The sequence below is a fragment of the Erpetoichthys calabaricus genome, chromosome 16 (assembly GCF_900747795.2).
Source record: "Erpetoichthys calabaricus chromosome 16, fErpCal1.3, whole genome shotgun sequence".
NCBI lineage: Eukaryota > Metazoa > Chordata > Cladistia > Polypteriformes > Polypteridae > Erpetoichthys > Erpetoichthys calabaricus.
The window spans coordinates 103,519,174-103,537,572 of record NC_041409.2 but is presented as its reverse complement, the minus strand read 5'-3'; the positions used below and the strand labels follow the sequence as shown (position 1 = coordinate 103,537,572).

At 42.0% G+C, this 18,399-nt stretch overlaps 1 protein-coding gene across 2 annotated transcripts in view; it reads left to right on the top strand.

Annotated features, from left to right (window-relative positions):
* The window catches only part of aqr (aquarius intron-binding spliceosomal factor), an 869,120-nt gene that overhangs the window by 80,356 nt on the left and 770,365 nt on the right, over positions 1-18,399 (top strand). For both annotated transcript variants that reach the window (XM_051919988.1, XM_051919987.1), the window contains exons 27-32: positions 7,249-7,458; positions 10,544-10,681; positions 10,936-11,007; positions 15,366-15,553; positions 15,841-16,012; positions 17,221-17,391. In XM_051919988.1, coding sequence (XP_051775948.1) covers positions 7,249-7,458; positions 10,544-10,681; positions 10,936-11,007; positions 15,366-15,553; positions 15,841-16,012; positions 17,221-17,391 — 951 coding nt within the window. The remainder of the gene's footprint in view (positions 1-7,248; positions 7,459-10,543; positions 10,682-10,935; positions 11,008-15,365; positions 15,554-15,840; positions 16,013-17,220; positions 17,392-18,399) is intronic.

The following is an 18,399-nucleotide window of genomic DNA, read 5'->3' as shown; positions in this document are numbered from 1 at the left end:
TAATGTTCCTATTCAGTTTTGCACTTCTGCCTGATTGGGGTGGCTTCCCCCCTTCTTTGGAAAAGGGCTTGACGGGGTGTTTTCTAATCATTAAGAGATTGCACTCCTCAGCATCTTTGGCAAAGCCCATGTATGGAGTACAGGAAAGGACTCTTCATCCAGTAATTGAACTTCAAATTTGGGAGCAACAGCGTGGATTCTGCCCTAACCATGGACAGGCAGACCAGCGTTTTTTTATTCTTGTACAGACACTTGAGGTCAGTGAAAGTGTGCTTTGTGCATTTGGATAAAGCTTACAACCTTGTACGCTATGCTACCTTGTGGAATGTCCTGCAAGAAAGATTATGGGATGCCGCGGACCACTGCTGCCTGCCTGCTGGTCCCTGTGTTGCTGAGTGAGAATTGTGATCACTAATGCATCAAGTCGAGATGTTTCAATGTGGGCTTTTCCTCTACCAAGGGGGTGTCATCTCTTCTTCTGTTCAACACTTCCATGGATAGCATATCAAGGTACTGTCAAGGTCTGAAACAAACCAGTTTGAGAGTCTAAGAGTCTGCCCTCCAAATCTCGGTCTCCAGTGGACACTGGGATGGTTTGCAGCCTTGTCCCTCTTTCAGAAAAGAGTAGCTATTTGTTGCAGGTGAAGGATAAGCAGCTTCCATAGGTGAAAGAGTTCATGTGCTTTGTTCGGGGTTGTTCGTCACATGTTAGAGTGAAGTTTGTCAGGAGTATGATCAGTAAATTAACCAATCAGGAGGTTAACATGCAAATTAGTGCAATTTGTTTATTTACTGGTCAGCCTACGTCACTGTTCTGGCCTATAGTCACTAGCCGTGGATGGTGACAGAAAGAATGAGATTGCAGATGCATGGCTTACCCTCTGTGATGAGCTGAAGAACCTGGCAGTATGGGAGCAGCTTGGAGCTGAACCCATTGCTCCTCCACTTAGAGAGAAGCCAGTTGAAGTGGTTTGTAGCTAAAATGCCAACTGGTGCCTCCCCTGAGATGTGTACAAGGCCCACTGGGAGAAGACCAAAGGGTAGACCCAGGACACGTTACATCTCTAAACTGTCCTGGGAGAGCAGGGCTGCGGGAATTGACTGGGGATTGGGAGGCCTGGGCCAGCTGAGCATGTGGCTTCTGCGGAAAAGCAGAACAAAAACGATTGTGATATAGTTTATAGAATGGCCCTTTTTCTTGATGTTTATCAGATTCTGTCTTTGTGGTAAGCGTTAAACATCCTTATTTGTACACATTTGATTTCTTTCCTACCCCTAAATATTAGAGGGATTTGTATGGAAACAGAAACTGCATGCAAACTGGCTGGAAGCTTCCTTTTGCTTGAGTATATGCAATGACACTAATCCTATAAACCTTTATATATACAAATACATGCTGAATATGTTGGTGTTGTGATGTATAACTTATAACTGTCCATTTTCTGTCTCGAGCAACATGACAAGGCAATCTGTGGATGTCATAGCTGAATAAGGGGTCTTGAGGGCAACCTGTGGAGTTTGTGATTCTGATTTCTTGGTCTCCGTCTGACCAGCATGCTGGATCTGTGTGCTGATGTTCACTTTTGATGTTTCAAAGGAGGTTATGTTGTATTGCGAAACTGCTGCTTGTCCTCCTCAATGCTCGTTTATTTGTAACATGGACAAGTGACACTTCAGATTTTAGTGCATATATTCAGTACGCGCACCACTGATTGCAGTTCAGATGAGCTTATCCCAGCAACCTTGAGTGCAGACATTCCCTGGACCAGACATCATCTCATCACAGGGCATATTGGTACATAATATATGTATAACAAATAAATCGCACCAGCTTTTATAAATAAGTTAATATTACTCTTTCTTCATTTGGTGAGATAAGACTGGCTGTTGTAAAAAAGAAAATGGTGTGTACATGCCTGAAAATATAATCTCAGAGAAAATACACTTCTTATACGAACATTTTATACAACATTCAATAGAAATAACAAACTAGAAACCACAGATTTCTGTTTTCTAAGTAACATCCCAGTGTTCTCTTTACCCCATAACCGAGTTGCAGGCTGCTGGAGCCAATCATGGCAGCATCCAACCCCATATAGGGTGCCCTTCAGCTCTCACAACATCTTTAAGTTCTTTCTGTACCACACCTTCATATAATAAATGTAGCGCAGAGTGCTGTACAACGTGTCAAAGAAGAAGCTGCAAGAAAAAACAAAGCCATTTAGAAATCGATAAGAATGAATAAGTGGCATTCTGAAAACAGGAGATGCACTTACTTAGCACAAATATGTAAGTGATAGAAACAAACGAGTGCTTATAGAAAGATTCATCTTTACGCCTCTAATTAGATTAGATTACATTCAATTCAGCGTTATTGTCATTGTCCAGATACAGTGAAATGCAGTTTGGCATCTAAGCAGCAAGTGCAAATAGTGGAGTCAGGTGCAATAAGGCAGCATACAAATGAGAATATTTACTGTATGTGATATTTGAATTTACAAGAAAGAGTAAATAGATAAGAATTCTGATCATGGTATGAATAAATAGAGATATATTTTTATATACAAAATTAGATATTTGTAAACGGCCCCTCCAGCTCAATTGCAATGTCCAGGATAAGGCCATTTAAGCATGTTTGTGTGAAAATCACACGAGTTTGAGGTTATCCGTAGTCATCGTTCGTCGAGCTTGTTTGCCAAAGACTGAACATTGGTGAGAAAAGTGCTTGGCAGACGTAGATGGTGAGGGGTTTGCTGAAGCCTCACCCGAATGCCTCCACGCTGGCCTCTCCTTTCTTTACAGTCTCCTGTCGGTAGAGCTGATTTGCTAGACCGTGGTGTCCTGAGGGCTGCACGGTGGCGCAGTGGGTAGCGCTGCTGCCTCGCAGTTGGGAGACCTGGGGGCCTGGGTTCGCTTCCCGGGTCCTCCCTGCGTGGAGTTTGCATGTTCTCCCCGTGTCTGCGTGGGTTTCCTCCGGGCGCTCCGGTTTCCTCCCACAGTCCAAAGACATGCAGGTTAGGTGGATTGGCGATTCTGAATTGGCCCTAGTGTGTGCTTGGTGTGTGGGTGTGTTTTTGTGTGTCCTGCGGTTGGCTGGCACCCTGCCCAGGATTGGTTTCTGCCTTGTGCTCTTTGTTGGCTGAGATTCACTCCAGCAGACCCCCGTGACCCTGTGTTGGGATTCAGCGGGTTGGAAAATGGATGGATGGATGGTGTCCTGACCATCTGTGGAGGCAGTTGAACGTCGTCCAGTGCTGCATTTTCACAAACAGTGCCACAAAAAGATTCAAAAGTTTTAGTGTGCTATATGACTCATTTGCACAACTGTATCACAGAAAGATAAACAAAGATAAAACTATAATACTACTAATTTGCAAAAACTGCAAAGACACGGTGTGACAATGCACATGTGCCGCCACCATGGTCATCATTTGTATGTCCAGTGCTGTGGTCAGATGGCTGGGGAGGACAGAAAAAAAAGGGCAAAATGTGGGGGGGTCGGGGGGTGTCCAACAAAACCTGCAAAAAAGACCCTCAGCCCCCAGTGGGCATCCTACCTCACCTAAATGTACCCCATTCATTTCTGAATGTTGTTAAACTTCCCCCTAGAGCAGTGCTTCCCAAACTCGCTCCTGGAGACCCCCTGTGGCTGCTGGTTTTTATTCCAATCAACTTCCGCTTTTCCTTGGACTCTTAGCCTAATTAAGTGAGTCATTATTACCCAGTTTCTGTGTTTTGGAGTCAATGTAGAAATTACAGAACTAACTTTGGTAGATTTTTTTATAAAAATGTAATAAGCAGTTATATGGGGAATATGTAATTTTTTAAAGTTGTTACCAGTATTTTCAACCAAATTTTTATTCTGCTTTTCCATTAGTTCTGGTTATTTAATTAATTCTTTACTAATCGTTGCTGCTTTCACCATCCTGGGTGTCTGCTATGCTGGTGTCACTAATAGGGTTAAATGAAGGGAGCGAACTACACAGGAAAAGGAGAAAATAAAACAAAAGAGAGTTAGGCATTTATAGCTTTAGAAAAAAATAGAAATATTTCTAAATGTAAAAACCATACTGTTGTGTTTTTCTGAATGCTGAATTAGAGAAGAGTAAAAAAGAGCAGCTAATGAAATGAGATCAGCTGTTAGCGATGATTATCACCGAGTCTGGTTGGAACAAAAACCTGCAGCCATAGGGGGTCTCCAGGACCGAGTTTGGGATTCACTGCTCCAGAGGATTCGATGCAGTTGGTCTTGTCGACAGTTGGAGTGTCCGTGTTTATTTCAGCATATTATGTGGCTAACTGGCACTTTGATCAGGTGTTGGTGGCACACAATTCTACCACAGAAAAACAGGAAAAGGAAGCAGAGAAGCAGACACATTTAAAGATGTCCATCAGCTGACTTCTTTAGATGGAGAGAAAATGGATGTCTTTGGAAGAATTGCAGCAAAGCCATGTCTGGTATGTTGGCATGCTATCATGAAGCAGACTCTGAGGCTCCCCATTGTGCCGGTCATCTAGCATAGGATGAGAACGACCATTGTAGATATAATATGCTTGTACTGTGAGAACTTCAAACTGTTTGTTAAATCAAAATAAAGTCAGGCCGTAAAATTAAGAGTGGAGATAATTGAGCATCCAGGAAGACAACCTGCCACAAATGCCACCACTTTATATGCATTTTGTAAAAATAAATAATATATATATATATTTTTAAACCAATTTTTTGACAGAGTTATGAGGATTTGAGGGCAACTTTGTGCCACCTTACTAGAAATGCCAAAGAACAAAGGCAGCTTGTACATTCCTTAATATGCCAGCTCAGTCCGGCTCCTCATAGTAGTTAAAAGTTGGCATAACACACATTTGGCAGTCTTCACAAATGTGGATGAAGTTACCTTTTTAAAAACTGGAGGAAAAATCAAAAGAGAATAAAAAAACCCAAACTCCTAAAATAGCTAAAGCCATTCGTGTTTGGGCAAGGTGCCACATCATCCACTGAAAAGCTGCGAGTGTTTGGTTTTTCAGCTCTCCCTGGTTATCAAAGTCTTCCTTCAATGCCAAAGATGTGTGGCAGCCTTTCTGCCACAAACTTTCTTGGCCAGTCACTGAAATTGGTGTCATGGCCTACATTTAATTAATGGGAGCGACTCTGGCCTCATAAATTAACGTGGTCTGTCAACGCGCATCTTGCCTGTAATCTCCAGTGACTGCTTGCATTTTTACAATATCTACAGAAGGCCCAGCATTAAACATGATTTTGTACGCTTTCATGTTTTGTTGTTATTTCGCAGATTCTTTTAATGCATTTGCTGTACGCACTATCGTGGCTTAGAGATTTGCTTTATCAGTCCGCAGGGTCTGCTTCACTTTGAAGGAGCCTCGGTCAATTATGTCACAACAACTAACTGAAGAATCTGGTGTGTTAGAAGTGTGAAAATGCATTGCTGCTGAAATAAGTGTTTGAAGTCTTCTGTGGCCATTAAAAGGGGAATCTCAGCACAGATATTGTCCTCCTTGTCCCCAGTTGGCACAAGTGTGTGCTGTCTGATATCCAGTAGTGTAATCTTTTTGTGAATGAAAAATTCAAATGGTGGCAAAAGGCATTCTTTAAAGGTATGGCGGCTCTTCCGGAGGTTTTAAGTGATGAAAAAACACAGCTCAGTTCCAGAGTAAGGCATCGTGTGTTTTGGCCACATTTTTAGTCATCTGATGTAAGGAAGGTGCCAAGTCTTGGACAGGGTCCTGCCTCTCCTGATGGATGCAGTGAGAGAATCTCTCGCGGTGTCAGCTTATGGGAGCTTTAGTTTGTTGGTGAACTTGTGTGACTAATTAATAGAAGAGTACTGGGATACTTGGCATCAGAATGAGCTCTGGCTCTAGGCCTGCCACAAGTCATTGATAGCTCCATTTGTTTTATTGATTAGCTGCTTTGTGTTATATTAAATATTTCACTTCATTGTCCAAGAGTAACGTTAATCACGTTTCAGAATGCAGTGACGACAAAACATCTAAAAATGATGGGAACTTAGTAGTGCCGAGACATTTCAGCTTAATATGTGGCAAGAAATTGGTGTCTTGCAAGATCTGAGTGTGGGACACCTGAAAAGAAAACCCATCAGAGTAGTGGTGACATCTGTGTCACCACCTCGCACATTTGGATCCCCAGGACCACTCTTCTGTGGCCTCGGGCCAAAGGAGGCCTCAAATGCAGTCCATTGTCATGCGTATGTAGAACAATGAAATCCTTCCCTGCTGGCCTCTTGACCTACATGAGCCTCGGTTCATATTGCAGCCTGTGCTGCCAGCTAGTGGATGAATCGGACAGAACACTCGAGGCGACTTCGCCGATGCTTAACAATGGCGTCAGCCTTCTGCACCTTGATGTTGACTTTTGTTTGCCCTGAAAATGTTAATCTGCACTTTTTGATCATTTTAGAGAATGCTGCTGTTATGGATGAGAGCTACTGTATGTGAAACAAATCCAAGACCTTTTAAGACTCCTCATTAATTGTTTAATCAAGGTAGTAACTGGCCACTTATTGTTATTTGAAATTGGGGCCTGTGGAAGCAAAACTAAAATGATGCGGCCATGTTACTCACAGACATTAGAAGTACACCCCAAGCTCATTTGCCATTTTTGGAGATAAAGGAGTGTTGGACCACATGTCTGAACAGAAAGTGCCAGCTAATTAGTGATTGAGGGGACAACCCGCATCTCCCCTTACTTCATCTGGGCTCGTCCGGGGTCTATGACATCTTGCGGCGGTCCTTTCAAAGCCCATTAATATGCTGCTGCCTGCGTGCCTTACTGTGGTTTCTCCTTTTGTTATTGAGCCAGCTTGTCGTTGTGCATGTGCTGTCCCATGATGCCAAGCTGATTGTGTGGATCTCCATGTGCTGCCCAGATAGCTTGAGGCTGGGCTCCGCAGAGTGCTCGGGTTTAGTGCTGCCTCTTTTCCTTTACCGTTCTTCCTGGTGAGCTTTGGACACATCCCTGAAGAAGATGGAGTTCTTTTGTGCTGTCAGGTTCCATTGCTCTGCTCTGTTGTGTGTATTTTCAACTCCAATGGACACGTACGCCACAATAAATGCGAACAGTTAAAAGGGACAGAGAAAGAATTTGAATGTTTGTGACCTCCCCTAATTTGTGGAATTCAAATGGGGGGATTTGTTTGTTAATAATATATTTTATTTCTTTAGCACCTTTTTAGTAACCGGCTTGCTTTTTACATACTTCTCTTTTTACAGGTTATGTCACGTTGGGAAGAATATCTTAGCAAGGTAAAGGCAAAGCCAGGCAAGACGGTCGATGTAGAGGAGGTCTCCAGATATTTCCCCTTTCACAAATATTTCTCTAATGCCCCCCAACCAGTTTTTAAAGGGCAGTCTTATGACGAAGACATGGACATCGCTGAAGGCTGCTTCAGACATATAAGGAAGATATTTACTCAGCTGGAGGTATGTGGCTCCATATTTCTGTCGTGCCGTTGTACAAATAAAAACCGGAAATCCACTAAGTTTAGTTTCCCCTTTGCTGTGGTGGCCTTGAGGTCGGATTAGTGAACTGCCAGGCCGTCACTGGCATCTGTAATTTACACGACTTTGCACTTCAGTTTGGCCGTTTGTGGTGCGCCATGTAGTAAACGCAGCCAAGCGCCTGTCCTCATTTCTCAGTCGCTGACATTGTCCTCCTTTTTAATTACTTTCTGCTAAATACTCAATTTGTAAGCTCTTTAGCTTGAGTGTTTAGTCTTTAAGCTTTGCTTCTGATCACTATTTTAAGGTCATTTTTTTACGTTTATCATATTGTTGCCATTATTATCTACACTTTTATCCAAGCTTTTAACTGTTTTTTTTCATTTGTGCAGTTCACTTTAGCACTTTTTCCATGAAGAAGCTAAATATGTGCTGTCATTGGTATATTGGCACACTGCGATGGTGGGCTAGTAATGGATGGTGAGGGTTAATCAGGATCGCAGGGTAGAGAGAAGGATGTTGGCAAAGCTGGTGCCAATCATGAGCGACTTCTCACACCCTCAGTGTGACACCTTAGTGAAAATGTGGAATACTCTCAGGGCACTCATTGGCTGTGTTTCCCAAAATGGCAGAGTTTGACTGGCTTGTTCCATTGTGTGCAGCTGGAGCATCTTTTTTGATTTCCGTCTATTTGTCCAGATGCGTCAGCCCTACATTGGGTTCATTGGTGGATTGAGTGACTAAGGGGGCAATCTAGGTGTTGTAAACGTTTTTCCTTCATTAAATCAAATGATTGTTTAAAGATTGGGTATTGCCTTTACTCAGATTGTCTTTTGTATTATTTTAAACCTGCCTGGAGATCATAAACAAGTTAGTGTTATGACTAAGCAAAAATAGAGAAAATCAGGCAGGGGGCAAATCCTTTTCCATGACGCTGTGTGCTTTTCCACATATCTTCAGCATTCCAGCAACACGAGTACCAAGTCCCGGTTTCAACACTGCGGCTGACATGAGAAGCTGAAGGCTCAGACAAATGGTGTGCTTGTCTGAACTTGCACTTGGTGGTCTTCCCTTGGATTTTATTCTCCAATATTTTCTCCTGAACAGAAACTGTCCAGCTCTCCTTTACTGGCATCTGGAGCAGCAGAGCGAATGACACTGGTTCAAGTTTGTATCTCAGTCATCTCCACGGCATGTCATGTGTCAAAACACCATGCAGGCCTCCGTTTGTGAAATTCAGCTTATGGCTATTTATGCAACAAGACAACCAAATGCATTGCACGTCTGCCCTTGAAAGCAGAGTCCTCCTCATGTATATGGAAGTATAAATGTCATTATGGCTAATGTTTATAAATGCCTTAAGGTTGCGGATATTCATGATATTAAATGTCTTTTTTCTGAATTTTCCACCGAGTCCTTTGCATCACCTCTGTATCTTCATTTTTCATATTGTACTCTATGTATATATAGTGAAAAGCAAAACTACTGGGCCAGTGAAGCAGTCTGGGTTATTGTTGTTATATATTCATAAACTAAGTTGTGTAGGTGAACAATGATCAATATGAGACTAAAGTGCTGAATTTCAGCTTTTATTTCTGGACACTGTTTTATATGTCACAAAAACAATATGGGAACAAAGGCCATTTGCTGTGTTTAGTTCCCCAGTTCCAGCTGAGCTGAAGTATTAGGACCAATGAATATGAAGCAACATAAAGTTAAAGTTAGCACTTGGCTGCATACCCCGTACACAAAATTACTGGCCAAGTCTCAGAGCCATTGACTTTACCAGGCACTTGGTAACTTAATATGGCTGCTCTGCCGAGCCTCTGTGGCCATTTCTTTCAGTTGCTGCCTGTTTTGGGGCCTTTCTGACTTTGGTTTCCTCTCCAGTAGGAGACATGCGTTCACAATTGGGTTTAAATCTCGAAGATCTGACTGGACTAGCCCATAACCTTCCACTTTTTCTTTCTGATGAACACTTTGCTGAGGTGGGCAGTGTGTTTTAGGTCATTGTCTTGCTGTATTATGAGCCTCCATCCATTGAGCTTGTTGGCATTTGTTTGGATGTTTCTGTACTCTTCATCCACCATCATTTACTGTGCATCATCAGTAAAGACCAGTGAGCCAGTACTGGTGCCGTTTCTTCTACACTCTTTCCCATTACATCACTGTTGCAGAGGTTCATCTTTATCACATCGCTCCAGAACCCTTCTGGCTCACCTTCTTTAGGAATTCCAGTCTGGCTCGTCTGCCCTTGATGTTTATGAGAAGTGTGCTTCTTGTAGTGGAGCTTTCTGTGAATGATTACCATTAACACTTGCACACCTACACCCTGTTGGCTGCCTTCTGTTTCTTTTGATGTTATTTTAGGGTTTCTCATCGGCTGGGGTGGCTTGTTTGTTGCAGATCACTTGCTCGCTCCCACCACCAGCTGTTTGTTTCTTTTTCACAGTACTCCATACTGTTCATTTTGAAATGCCCAGTTGTTAAGCTGTTGTGCAGCTCTGACTGGCGTTTGCTTTAATCCCATTTCCACAATTGCTTGCTTTTCAGTCCTCGTCGGTTCCCACGTTTTCATCTTGTTTTGCATCTTTGACCTCAAATTCAAACTCCATTGAGTACAACTTGGAGGTCTTATGTGTTGACCCAAGCAGTTAGAATCAGCTGTCACCCGCACAAATCAGCTGTCACCCGCACACCCACTTGGCCAGCACTTGTGGGGAACTAAACACAACAGAGGCTTTTTTCCGGAATTGTTTGCTGTCAGACATTACCTAGAAATAAAAGCTGACATTCTATACACAAGTCACATATTCGTCTTTCAACCTAAAACACATTTTATGAATGTATATAACAAAAAGAGCCTCCAGTATCCTTGCATCTGACTGTATGTATTGAATTGATTGTTACTTGAAATCCTCTGCCTCTTGTCACTTTGCCACTGGTTTGCCTCGCACTTGACTCTTTTTATATAGGCTTTGATACTTTGCTTTTATTTTGTATAAATGTTTTACTTTTATAAGAGTAATTTATGTAGACTTCATGAAGTGACTGTTTTTCTTTGTAGGAGTTCAGAGCGTTTGAACTTCTGCGTAGTGGGCTCGATAGATCCAAGTATCTGCTTGTGAAGGAAGCCAAGATCATTGCCATGACCTGCACACATGCAGCGCTGAAAAGACATGACCTGGTTGAGTTGGGATTCAAGGTAAAAATGACATAAAAAGAAGTACTTGAGACATGCACTTGGCTACCCGCGCCAGTCAGTTTGTTATTTAGGTGCTCCCCAGGGCTCTGAGAGCAGGAAGTTGGCATTTGGTGGTGTTTGGCCGCCTTACCTCACTGTTGAATTTGATGGTCAGGTGTGGACTGAAGTATAAATAATAATTAGTGATGACAGCATTTGAAAAGGGAATTGACACTCGACAGGATCCATCTTCCATCTTTCTTTCTCTTTTGCAGTACGACAATATCCTAATGGAAGAGGCGGCACAGATTCTTGAAATCGAAACATTCATTCCTCTCTTACTCCAGGTAAATAAGCATTGCTCTTGGAGCCTAGAAGTCAATTATCTGATATTTTACTGTCCTTATTCATGTTTTTATATTCAGAAATAACATTGCTACTTTTTCTTTCTTTAATTTTGTGAACTTGCTTCCTTTTGTCAGACAACTGTAGCTCAAGGGGCACTTTTGTCTAGAACAGGAAAGGATAGACATCCGTTTGGAATTAGGAGGTTATGTACAAAGTGAACATCACCTTTTGCAAATTTAATTATTAGGTTTCTCAGTTTTTCCCTTCACCCCTTGCTTTAACCCTCCCATATTAACATATTGCATTCCGATTTACCAGAAAATTAGTGATGGATGGCAATTAATCTCAATAGAGTTTAGCTGCAGACCTCCAGAGTTCCACTCCATTAAGGAGCCAATCACATTGCACACATCCTGTGACGTTCGGCACCCTTTGCATTATGCGTCAGTGGTGTTACGCGATAAGCCCAATCATTTGTGTCTTTCTCAATACTCCCATTTTGAGGGTGTACCTTGCACTTCATTCTCAAAAAACATCAGTACACAGTTGTTAAGATTAGAGTTGTTGGTGGGTTATCGGACGCATGAATAATGGCAAGTATCGAGTGGGCATCTCTTGCTTATTGTCTTCTCAAGTAGTACGACTGTCTCTCGTATAGCGACGTTGCCATGAAGGGCTGTTGGCTTCTCAGACCTTCCACTGTGTAAACCTGGTGACATAACTTCTTAGTCACAGAGGTCTCCTGCTGGCCGTGTTCACTACCATGGCACATCAAGAGATGGCGCTGTTCAGCTCTCCACACTGCTAAATGAATGGCCTCAGTCTTCTTTATTTTTCCATTCCGTCTGCTCTCCTTGAGTCGTCACCCCAGTCTCCTTTCAGCCATCACGTGGGCTGCCTTCAACCGCCTCCCAAAATGTCTTGTCATTCAGACCTCAGAATCTCTTTGCTGAGAAGAGCATCAGGCACTCCAAACTTTGAGGAACCCAGATGAAAACATACAGGACGAAAAAAATCAAACCAAAAATGTATCCAAAACTGCAGAGTGTAACATTTCTCTTTTAAAATGTTTTAAGTCTTACTATGCAGCATCATTGCTATATGAAAGTGATGAATCAAATATTGATTGGTATGTGATGCCCCTGTGCCCACAGCCTCTGTTGGGGCATCTTGTATTTTATAAGCAAGATCCCTTGTGGGAAAATGTGGCACTCAGGTTCTTGTCTTTCAATAGAAGTGCAAAAACACTCTTTTATTGAGAAGAGTCTTCCAGTTCATGACTGAATAGATTTCTAAATAAATAAACTGTGAATTTATAATTCACAGCAAACAAATCAGATGTTCCAAGTGCAAATTGTTACACTTCAAGGTCTCAAACTATGGACGTTCTTCCAGATTAAAAAGCAATATGTTGAAAGAGTTATCCATATTAAAAGCACTCCGTATCCCCAAGGTGGGTCAGCATCTCCCTTCTCAAGTCATCAATTCATAAACGTAGTTCCTTCACCTCCATGGTTGCACACTCGATCTCTCTCTCGTGCCCTCCTTGTTTTACCACTTCCAAGAAAGCGCACTGCTCATCTTTCCCTCATGACGCTCCAGGACTGAATCAGGCCTTCATCTTCTCCCTCCTCCTTCAAATAACAGTCACCACCAGTTCAGAAGACTGGAATGCAGCTCTCCCTCACTCTCGAAACGTGTGTGGAAATAAAGCACAATCACCAACACCTATCTGAAAAGTCCCCTCGCCCTTTCTGTTGCACTCGGTGTTTACCCTGAAGAGAGAAGATTAAGTTGCGCCCAACTGCCCATAATTATCTCATCCCTCACATACAGTCTTTCTCTAAGCGCTGTCTTTCCACCGGTACGCAATGCTTTAACCATCCTTTGGACTCGTTTATGTGCGAGACCCGCTCTCCGCCCTTCCTTGGCGGTCATCACTAATAATTACTCTTAATTTGGGCCCATGTTGTCGGCATTCTCCCTTAATAGCGCCTGAAAGCTGAAACACAATCCCGCTAGCACATCTGTGCTGCTGTCAGCTCTGTACCTGCAGCACCACCTCACTGGGAACATACAGGCACCCATAGCTGGTTAACTGAAAGAGAAAGATCCTGTGACGTGACCTGCCACACGGTGATGACATCTTTCAGGAACAAAAGATGGAGAGGGAGGGGAAGAGGTGAGGCACTCACTAAATGTGAGATATTGAGACACAGAGGAGGGAATGTGTCAGAATCACTGTGGGTTAAGCTGATCTGGACAAAGTCTAAAGACATGACGAGTGTTGTCTGCTACAGGCCATCAGATTGTGATATTTCAAAAGCAGCAAATTATTTAATCAACTGGACATTGTGGAGAGCTGGGAGGATTTCGGCACGATTGGGAAGCCCCTCTTGGAAATACAGATGAGTAGACTGAAATGATGCTGACGGCTTCTGACTTTTATCACCCAGTTTGTTTCAAGCCCAGTGCGGGGTCAGCACCTGTCAGATCTCGTCTTTTCAAGCAGAAAGGCAAAAATAAAACCAGCACAGAAGTTATCAATGCTTTACTCAGCAAAAGTTTTCTACTTTATACTAATTGAATACAAGATACAAGAAGTTTATTGTCATATACACAGTAAAAACACAAGTTAAAACCATGTAATGAAATGCTTACTTTGCTTGCTCACCTTCATATATGAAGACAGAAAAGACAAAAGAAGTATAAAAATAAATAGCAATCTAATCCTGTCAAGTTGAAAGGTTACAAAGAAACAATTCAGATGGGGGGGCCTTCTGAACTGACTGAATACACGGGGAGTGACGTTTAATGGAGAAAAGTGCAAAGTGCTAGCAAGTTTAACTTGAAAAAGAAGATGGCTGATTTGGAGCTACAGAAAGTGATGTCCGAAGAGGATTTAGGTGGTTATGTTGATGCACCCTTGTTACTGCCCAGGCTGTGTGCAGAAGCAGCTAAAATGTTAGGCTGGATTGTAACAGCCGTTGTACAGGAGTCGAGAGATGTTGTGTTTAATTACTGTAGGTGTTGCTAGTGAGGCGACTTTTACAGTTCTGGTCACTGCACTATTATAAAGGCAAAGCAGCAGAGGAGAGCAACCAAGTGCATCATGGGACTAAACGGTTAGTCCTACCGTGACAGGCACATGTGTTGAGAATTGAGAAACCCGTTTTGACTCTTTAGAACATTTTTTGGGAAAATGATGAGGCGGTGGGTATCTGAGCTGCAGAGCTGTCGGGCTGTTTTGTATTCTCTTGACTGGAATAGAATAGGGGAGTTGAACTTGTTTTGTTCGGAGCAGAGGAGGCTGCTTATGGAGCTCTTTGAGGTCTTCAGAACAGCCAAAAGTCTGAGTAAAGTTTATTCTTTCAGTTAAATTGTGAATCACATATGTGGAAATTAAGAAGTATAGCAGTTAAGAATGACCTCGGGAAACACTTCTTCAGGTAAATTCTTATAAATCGAGAACAAACAGCCCTCAGAAAGTATCTGGATGCGATCTTGGAGAAATTGAACTATTAGATAACCAAATGAACACAACGGACTGAAAGGTCCTCTCTTATTAGTTATACTTGCGTTCGTGTGCCTCACAGACCAGGATCCCACTCTCCTGGTCGATTCGGTTGTGCAGTTTGCATCTGTTCTTCCCGGGTCACGGGGGGGTCTCAGCTGAATAGCGATTCCAGATTAAGCCTGTGTGGGTGTGCATGAGAGGACTCTGCCTTGTGCCCAGTGCTGCTGGGATAGGCCCAGGCCTCCCACCACCTTGCGTGATGTTGTGCGTGCGCCGCATGTGTGTTTAGCCACTAAAGCTTTTACAAAATGCAAGTAAGAATTTTTCTGTACATGTGACAATAATGACCGTATAAGTCTGTCAAATTTGTTTAGGCTTTAATGCAGAATACAAGAAAGTAATGTGATTAAAAATAATTTTTGAAGGATTTGTTAAATATGTATTGAGATTTCAGATGTATTGCAAATGAAGGTGAAAACGTATGCCGTAAAATCTGTATTTATTTATACTGCTTGTTTTCATATTAGTTATTTTTTTTCATTATGCTTAATTGTGTTATCCTTTTTTTAAGTTTGTTTAATCCAACTTTCTAACGTTAAACTGGTTTAAAAACATGTATAAATTGATGTCGGGATTAATGAGAATTTATAGGTATATTATGTCCCCTATTCTGGGAACGGTTTCATAAAAGCTCCTGGTTTCATTTAGGAATTAGAGTTAGCATTCTTAATAGAGACTCCCAGATTAGCTCTGGGTCACTGTAGTGTGAACACCGCGGGCGTCTTTTGCATTAAGAGTGGATTTGTGTTCTTCTCTAATCGGTTTAATTTCTTTCTGCAGAATCCACAAGATGGCTTCAGTCGACTTAAACGCTGGATTATGATTGGTGACCACCACCAGCTTCCTCCTGTTATTAAAAATATGGCCTTCCAGAAATATTCCAACATGGAGCAGTCCTTGTTCACACGCTTTGTCCGGCTGGGTGTGCCAACCGTAGATCTGGATGCTCAAGGCAGAGCGAGAGCAAGGTAAATGTTCAGGAAGTCAATAATAAGATAATGGAGACTCGTCAGTCTTTTCCTCAGATTCATAAACTTTCATTCTCAACAGCTTTAATCAAGCTGATCATTAAAGGACAACACTGCATTTTACTTCAGTTAACAGGGAAATGAATCCTTAAACAGTCCTAAAAGAAGTGTGTATGTTACACACACACAGAAGTAAAATCACCTTAACTTTAATCTGTTCAGACACTGCAGCTCATGCCCTCTGCCTTGAGTAAGATCTTCAGCAAATTGTTTTTTTTATTTTCCAGTTTGTGCAATTTATACAACTGGCGTTACAAGCACTTGGGAAACCTTCCTCATGTTCAGTTGCTACCAGAATTTCAAAGAGCCAATGCTGGGCTTGCCTTTGATTTCCAGCTTATCAATGTGGAGGACTTCAATGGCATTGGGGAGTCTGAACCAAATCCTTATTTTTACCAGGTATGTGTTTGATTCAGTAAGATTTACTGGTTATGAGTTTGGCAAAAGTCAAAGGAGCACTAATTATACAAAGGATAAAATGTCTAAAAAGTCTTTACAGATGGATTTCTGGGAAATTGCACTGTGCTTGAGCTGCTAAAATGCTTCCATAGTAAGTAGAGATGTTCTAAGTGTAAAGTGAACCGATGAGCACACAAGTCCAGCCAACTGGGCGTTTGCATTTCCACTTTCCTGGGCCTTCTGCCGTCTTTGCTGCAAGTCGTTCAGTTTTATGGGCCTGCCTGTTGTAGTATGTTGTAGCTACACAGCCTTTGCAAAGCTCAGGCTTTTCGCCCTTTTCTTCCATCCTTGTGGGTTCTTTAACCCGTTTCTACAGCAGCTGAGAAGTTTTTCAACCTGCACCTTTGTTAGAACATGCTCATTTAATAATGCCGATATTCAAGCGGTCTCTGTTGAGGATACTTGAAGGTGCAAACTCAAAATGTCACCCGTGATGGCGTCTCTTCAGGACTTTACTTAGCCTGCAGTCGGTGGTTCCATTTTCAGCCCTGCGTGCACTCGGTAGAGCTAAAGGTGGCGTCGCCCTTAAACTCCCACTTGCTAGATTTGTTGGGATGGCCTTTGTTTTGGAATGAAGCCCAGTGGGGTGTCTTTCTGAAACGTAATGTCTGGTCTGCTAGCATTAAAGAGGCTCTGCAGGCTTCGGTAGCGTGCACTTCTTACTCTTCTGATCTTAGGTGAGCAATAGTAATAACTGAATTATTAGCACTTTATGTCCAAAAATTGATATTCTTAGTTGTGCTTCGTTTATAATAATAAACTGAGCTTACATGTGGACAATTTTTTATGATCATTTTTTACTCTTTCTTTTCAATGTTTTTTAGTTTTTCTGCTCAAGTTCTTCAAATACAGTAAAAGGTCTGCAAAATTCTACAGAATGTTTTAGTGGTCTCTGCATCCAGTTTCCTAACCTAATAATTTCTTTATATTTAACGGTTTTACAACTTAGTCTGCAGCACTGGCATAGCATAAGGTTCAGTAATGTCAATGTGTTTATACGTCAGGTGGTATGCAGAATAGTTTGGAGATGACTTTTCGTTCAATTTCTTACAGAATACGTATAAGGGATTTGCTGCACTTTGGCATTTTTACTATTTATTTTCTCCTCCCTTTCTGACATGTCTTTATTGATTTATTTATGTTTAAAGAACCTTGCAGAAGCAGAGTACGCTGTGGCACTTTTCATGTACATGCGACTTCTGGGTTACCCGGCTGACAAGATTAGCATTTTGACAACCTACAATGGACAGAAGCACCTGATTCGTGACGTGATAAACCAGCGCTGTGGAAACAACCCTTTCATTGGCCGTCCCAGTAAGGTAGGCCTTGCAGATTGCTCTGGATGACGAGACTTATACTGTAGCTAAAGAGGACTGCGATTCAGCCTCACACATTTTCATTGCTTAGTAAATTGAATTATTCCTTAAGGAGTACAGTCTGGAGGAATGAGGGGGAACAATGGTAGGAATAGTAAGAATAACAACTGAGCAACAGTGGGGGTAAAATGCATCACTTTATCCATGTCACCTCCTCTTCTACTTATACTGAAATCTTCTTTTGCCTTTCACAGTTTTTTACGCATAGGTCATTGTGAGTCTGTTTTGGCTTTGCCTAATATGTCTGCGCCTGAATTAACAAAATCCGAGCAGGCTTCTTTTGCAGACAGGTGCAATATGTGATGTTTGTCGTCAGTTTTTGATGGCTTTGGTAATTTTGAAGGCACCATTGAGGCTGAATCAGATATCGTGAAGAAATGCTGGAGCATAGGATGTATAATCCATAAAACAAGCGTACCAGAATTGGCATTGATTGTTTAGGTAAATGTTTACTGATTTCTGAAATCTGAATGAAGGCCTAGATGCCCATTTCAGAAAGTTTAGTATGTCTAATTATCTGATCACATCAACTACGGTATATATTAGATATTTTTTTTTCACAATCTGCGCTAAAATAAGCAGTATACTTAATAGAAGGATAGAAATTACCTCTTGGGCTGGTCTCCTGAGACAGATGGACAAAAGCGAGTCTCACAGTTTCACATTAGTATAAGCGCAACAAGTCGAATTTCATGCAAACAGACTTCAGCAATCAACAGGAGATGATTGTGCCATGGCCTCGCAAATCAGGCAGTTCCACAGGTGGAACCTTTTCTTGTTATTTACGGAATGTGCTGTTTGTCCCTGAGGTCATCAGAAAATGTGTATCGTTAGCTTTCCTGGTCCCTAAGGAGGTCTGCTTTTTACCATAAGCGTTGCCACATGCCAGTAAGGTTGCTTGTTTAAGGTCACATGGGTGCCCGGATTGAAGTTTCAACTCCAAGCTGATAA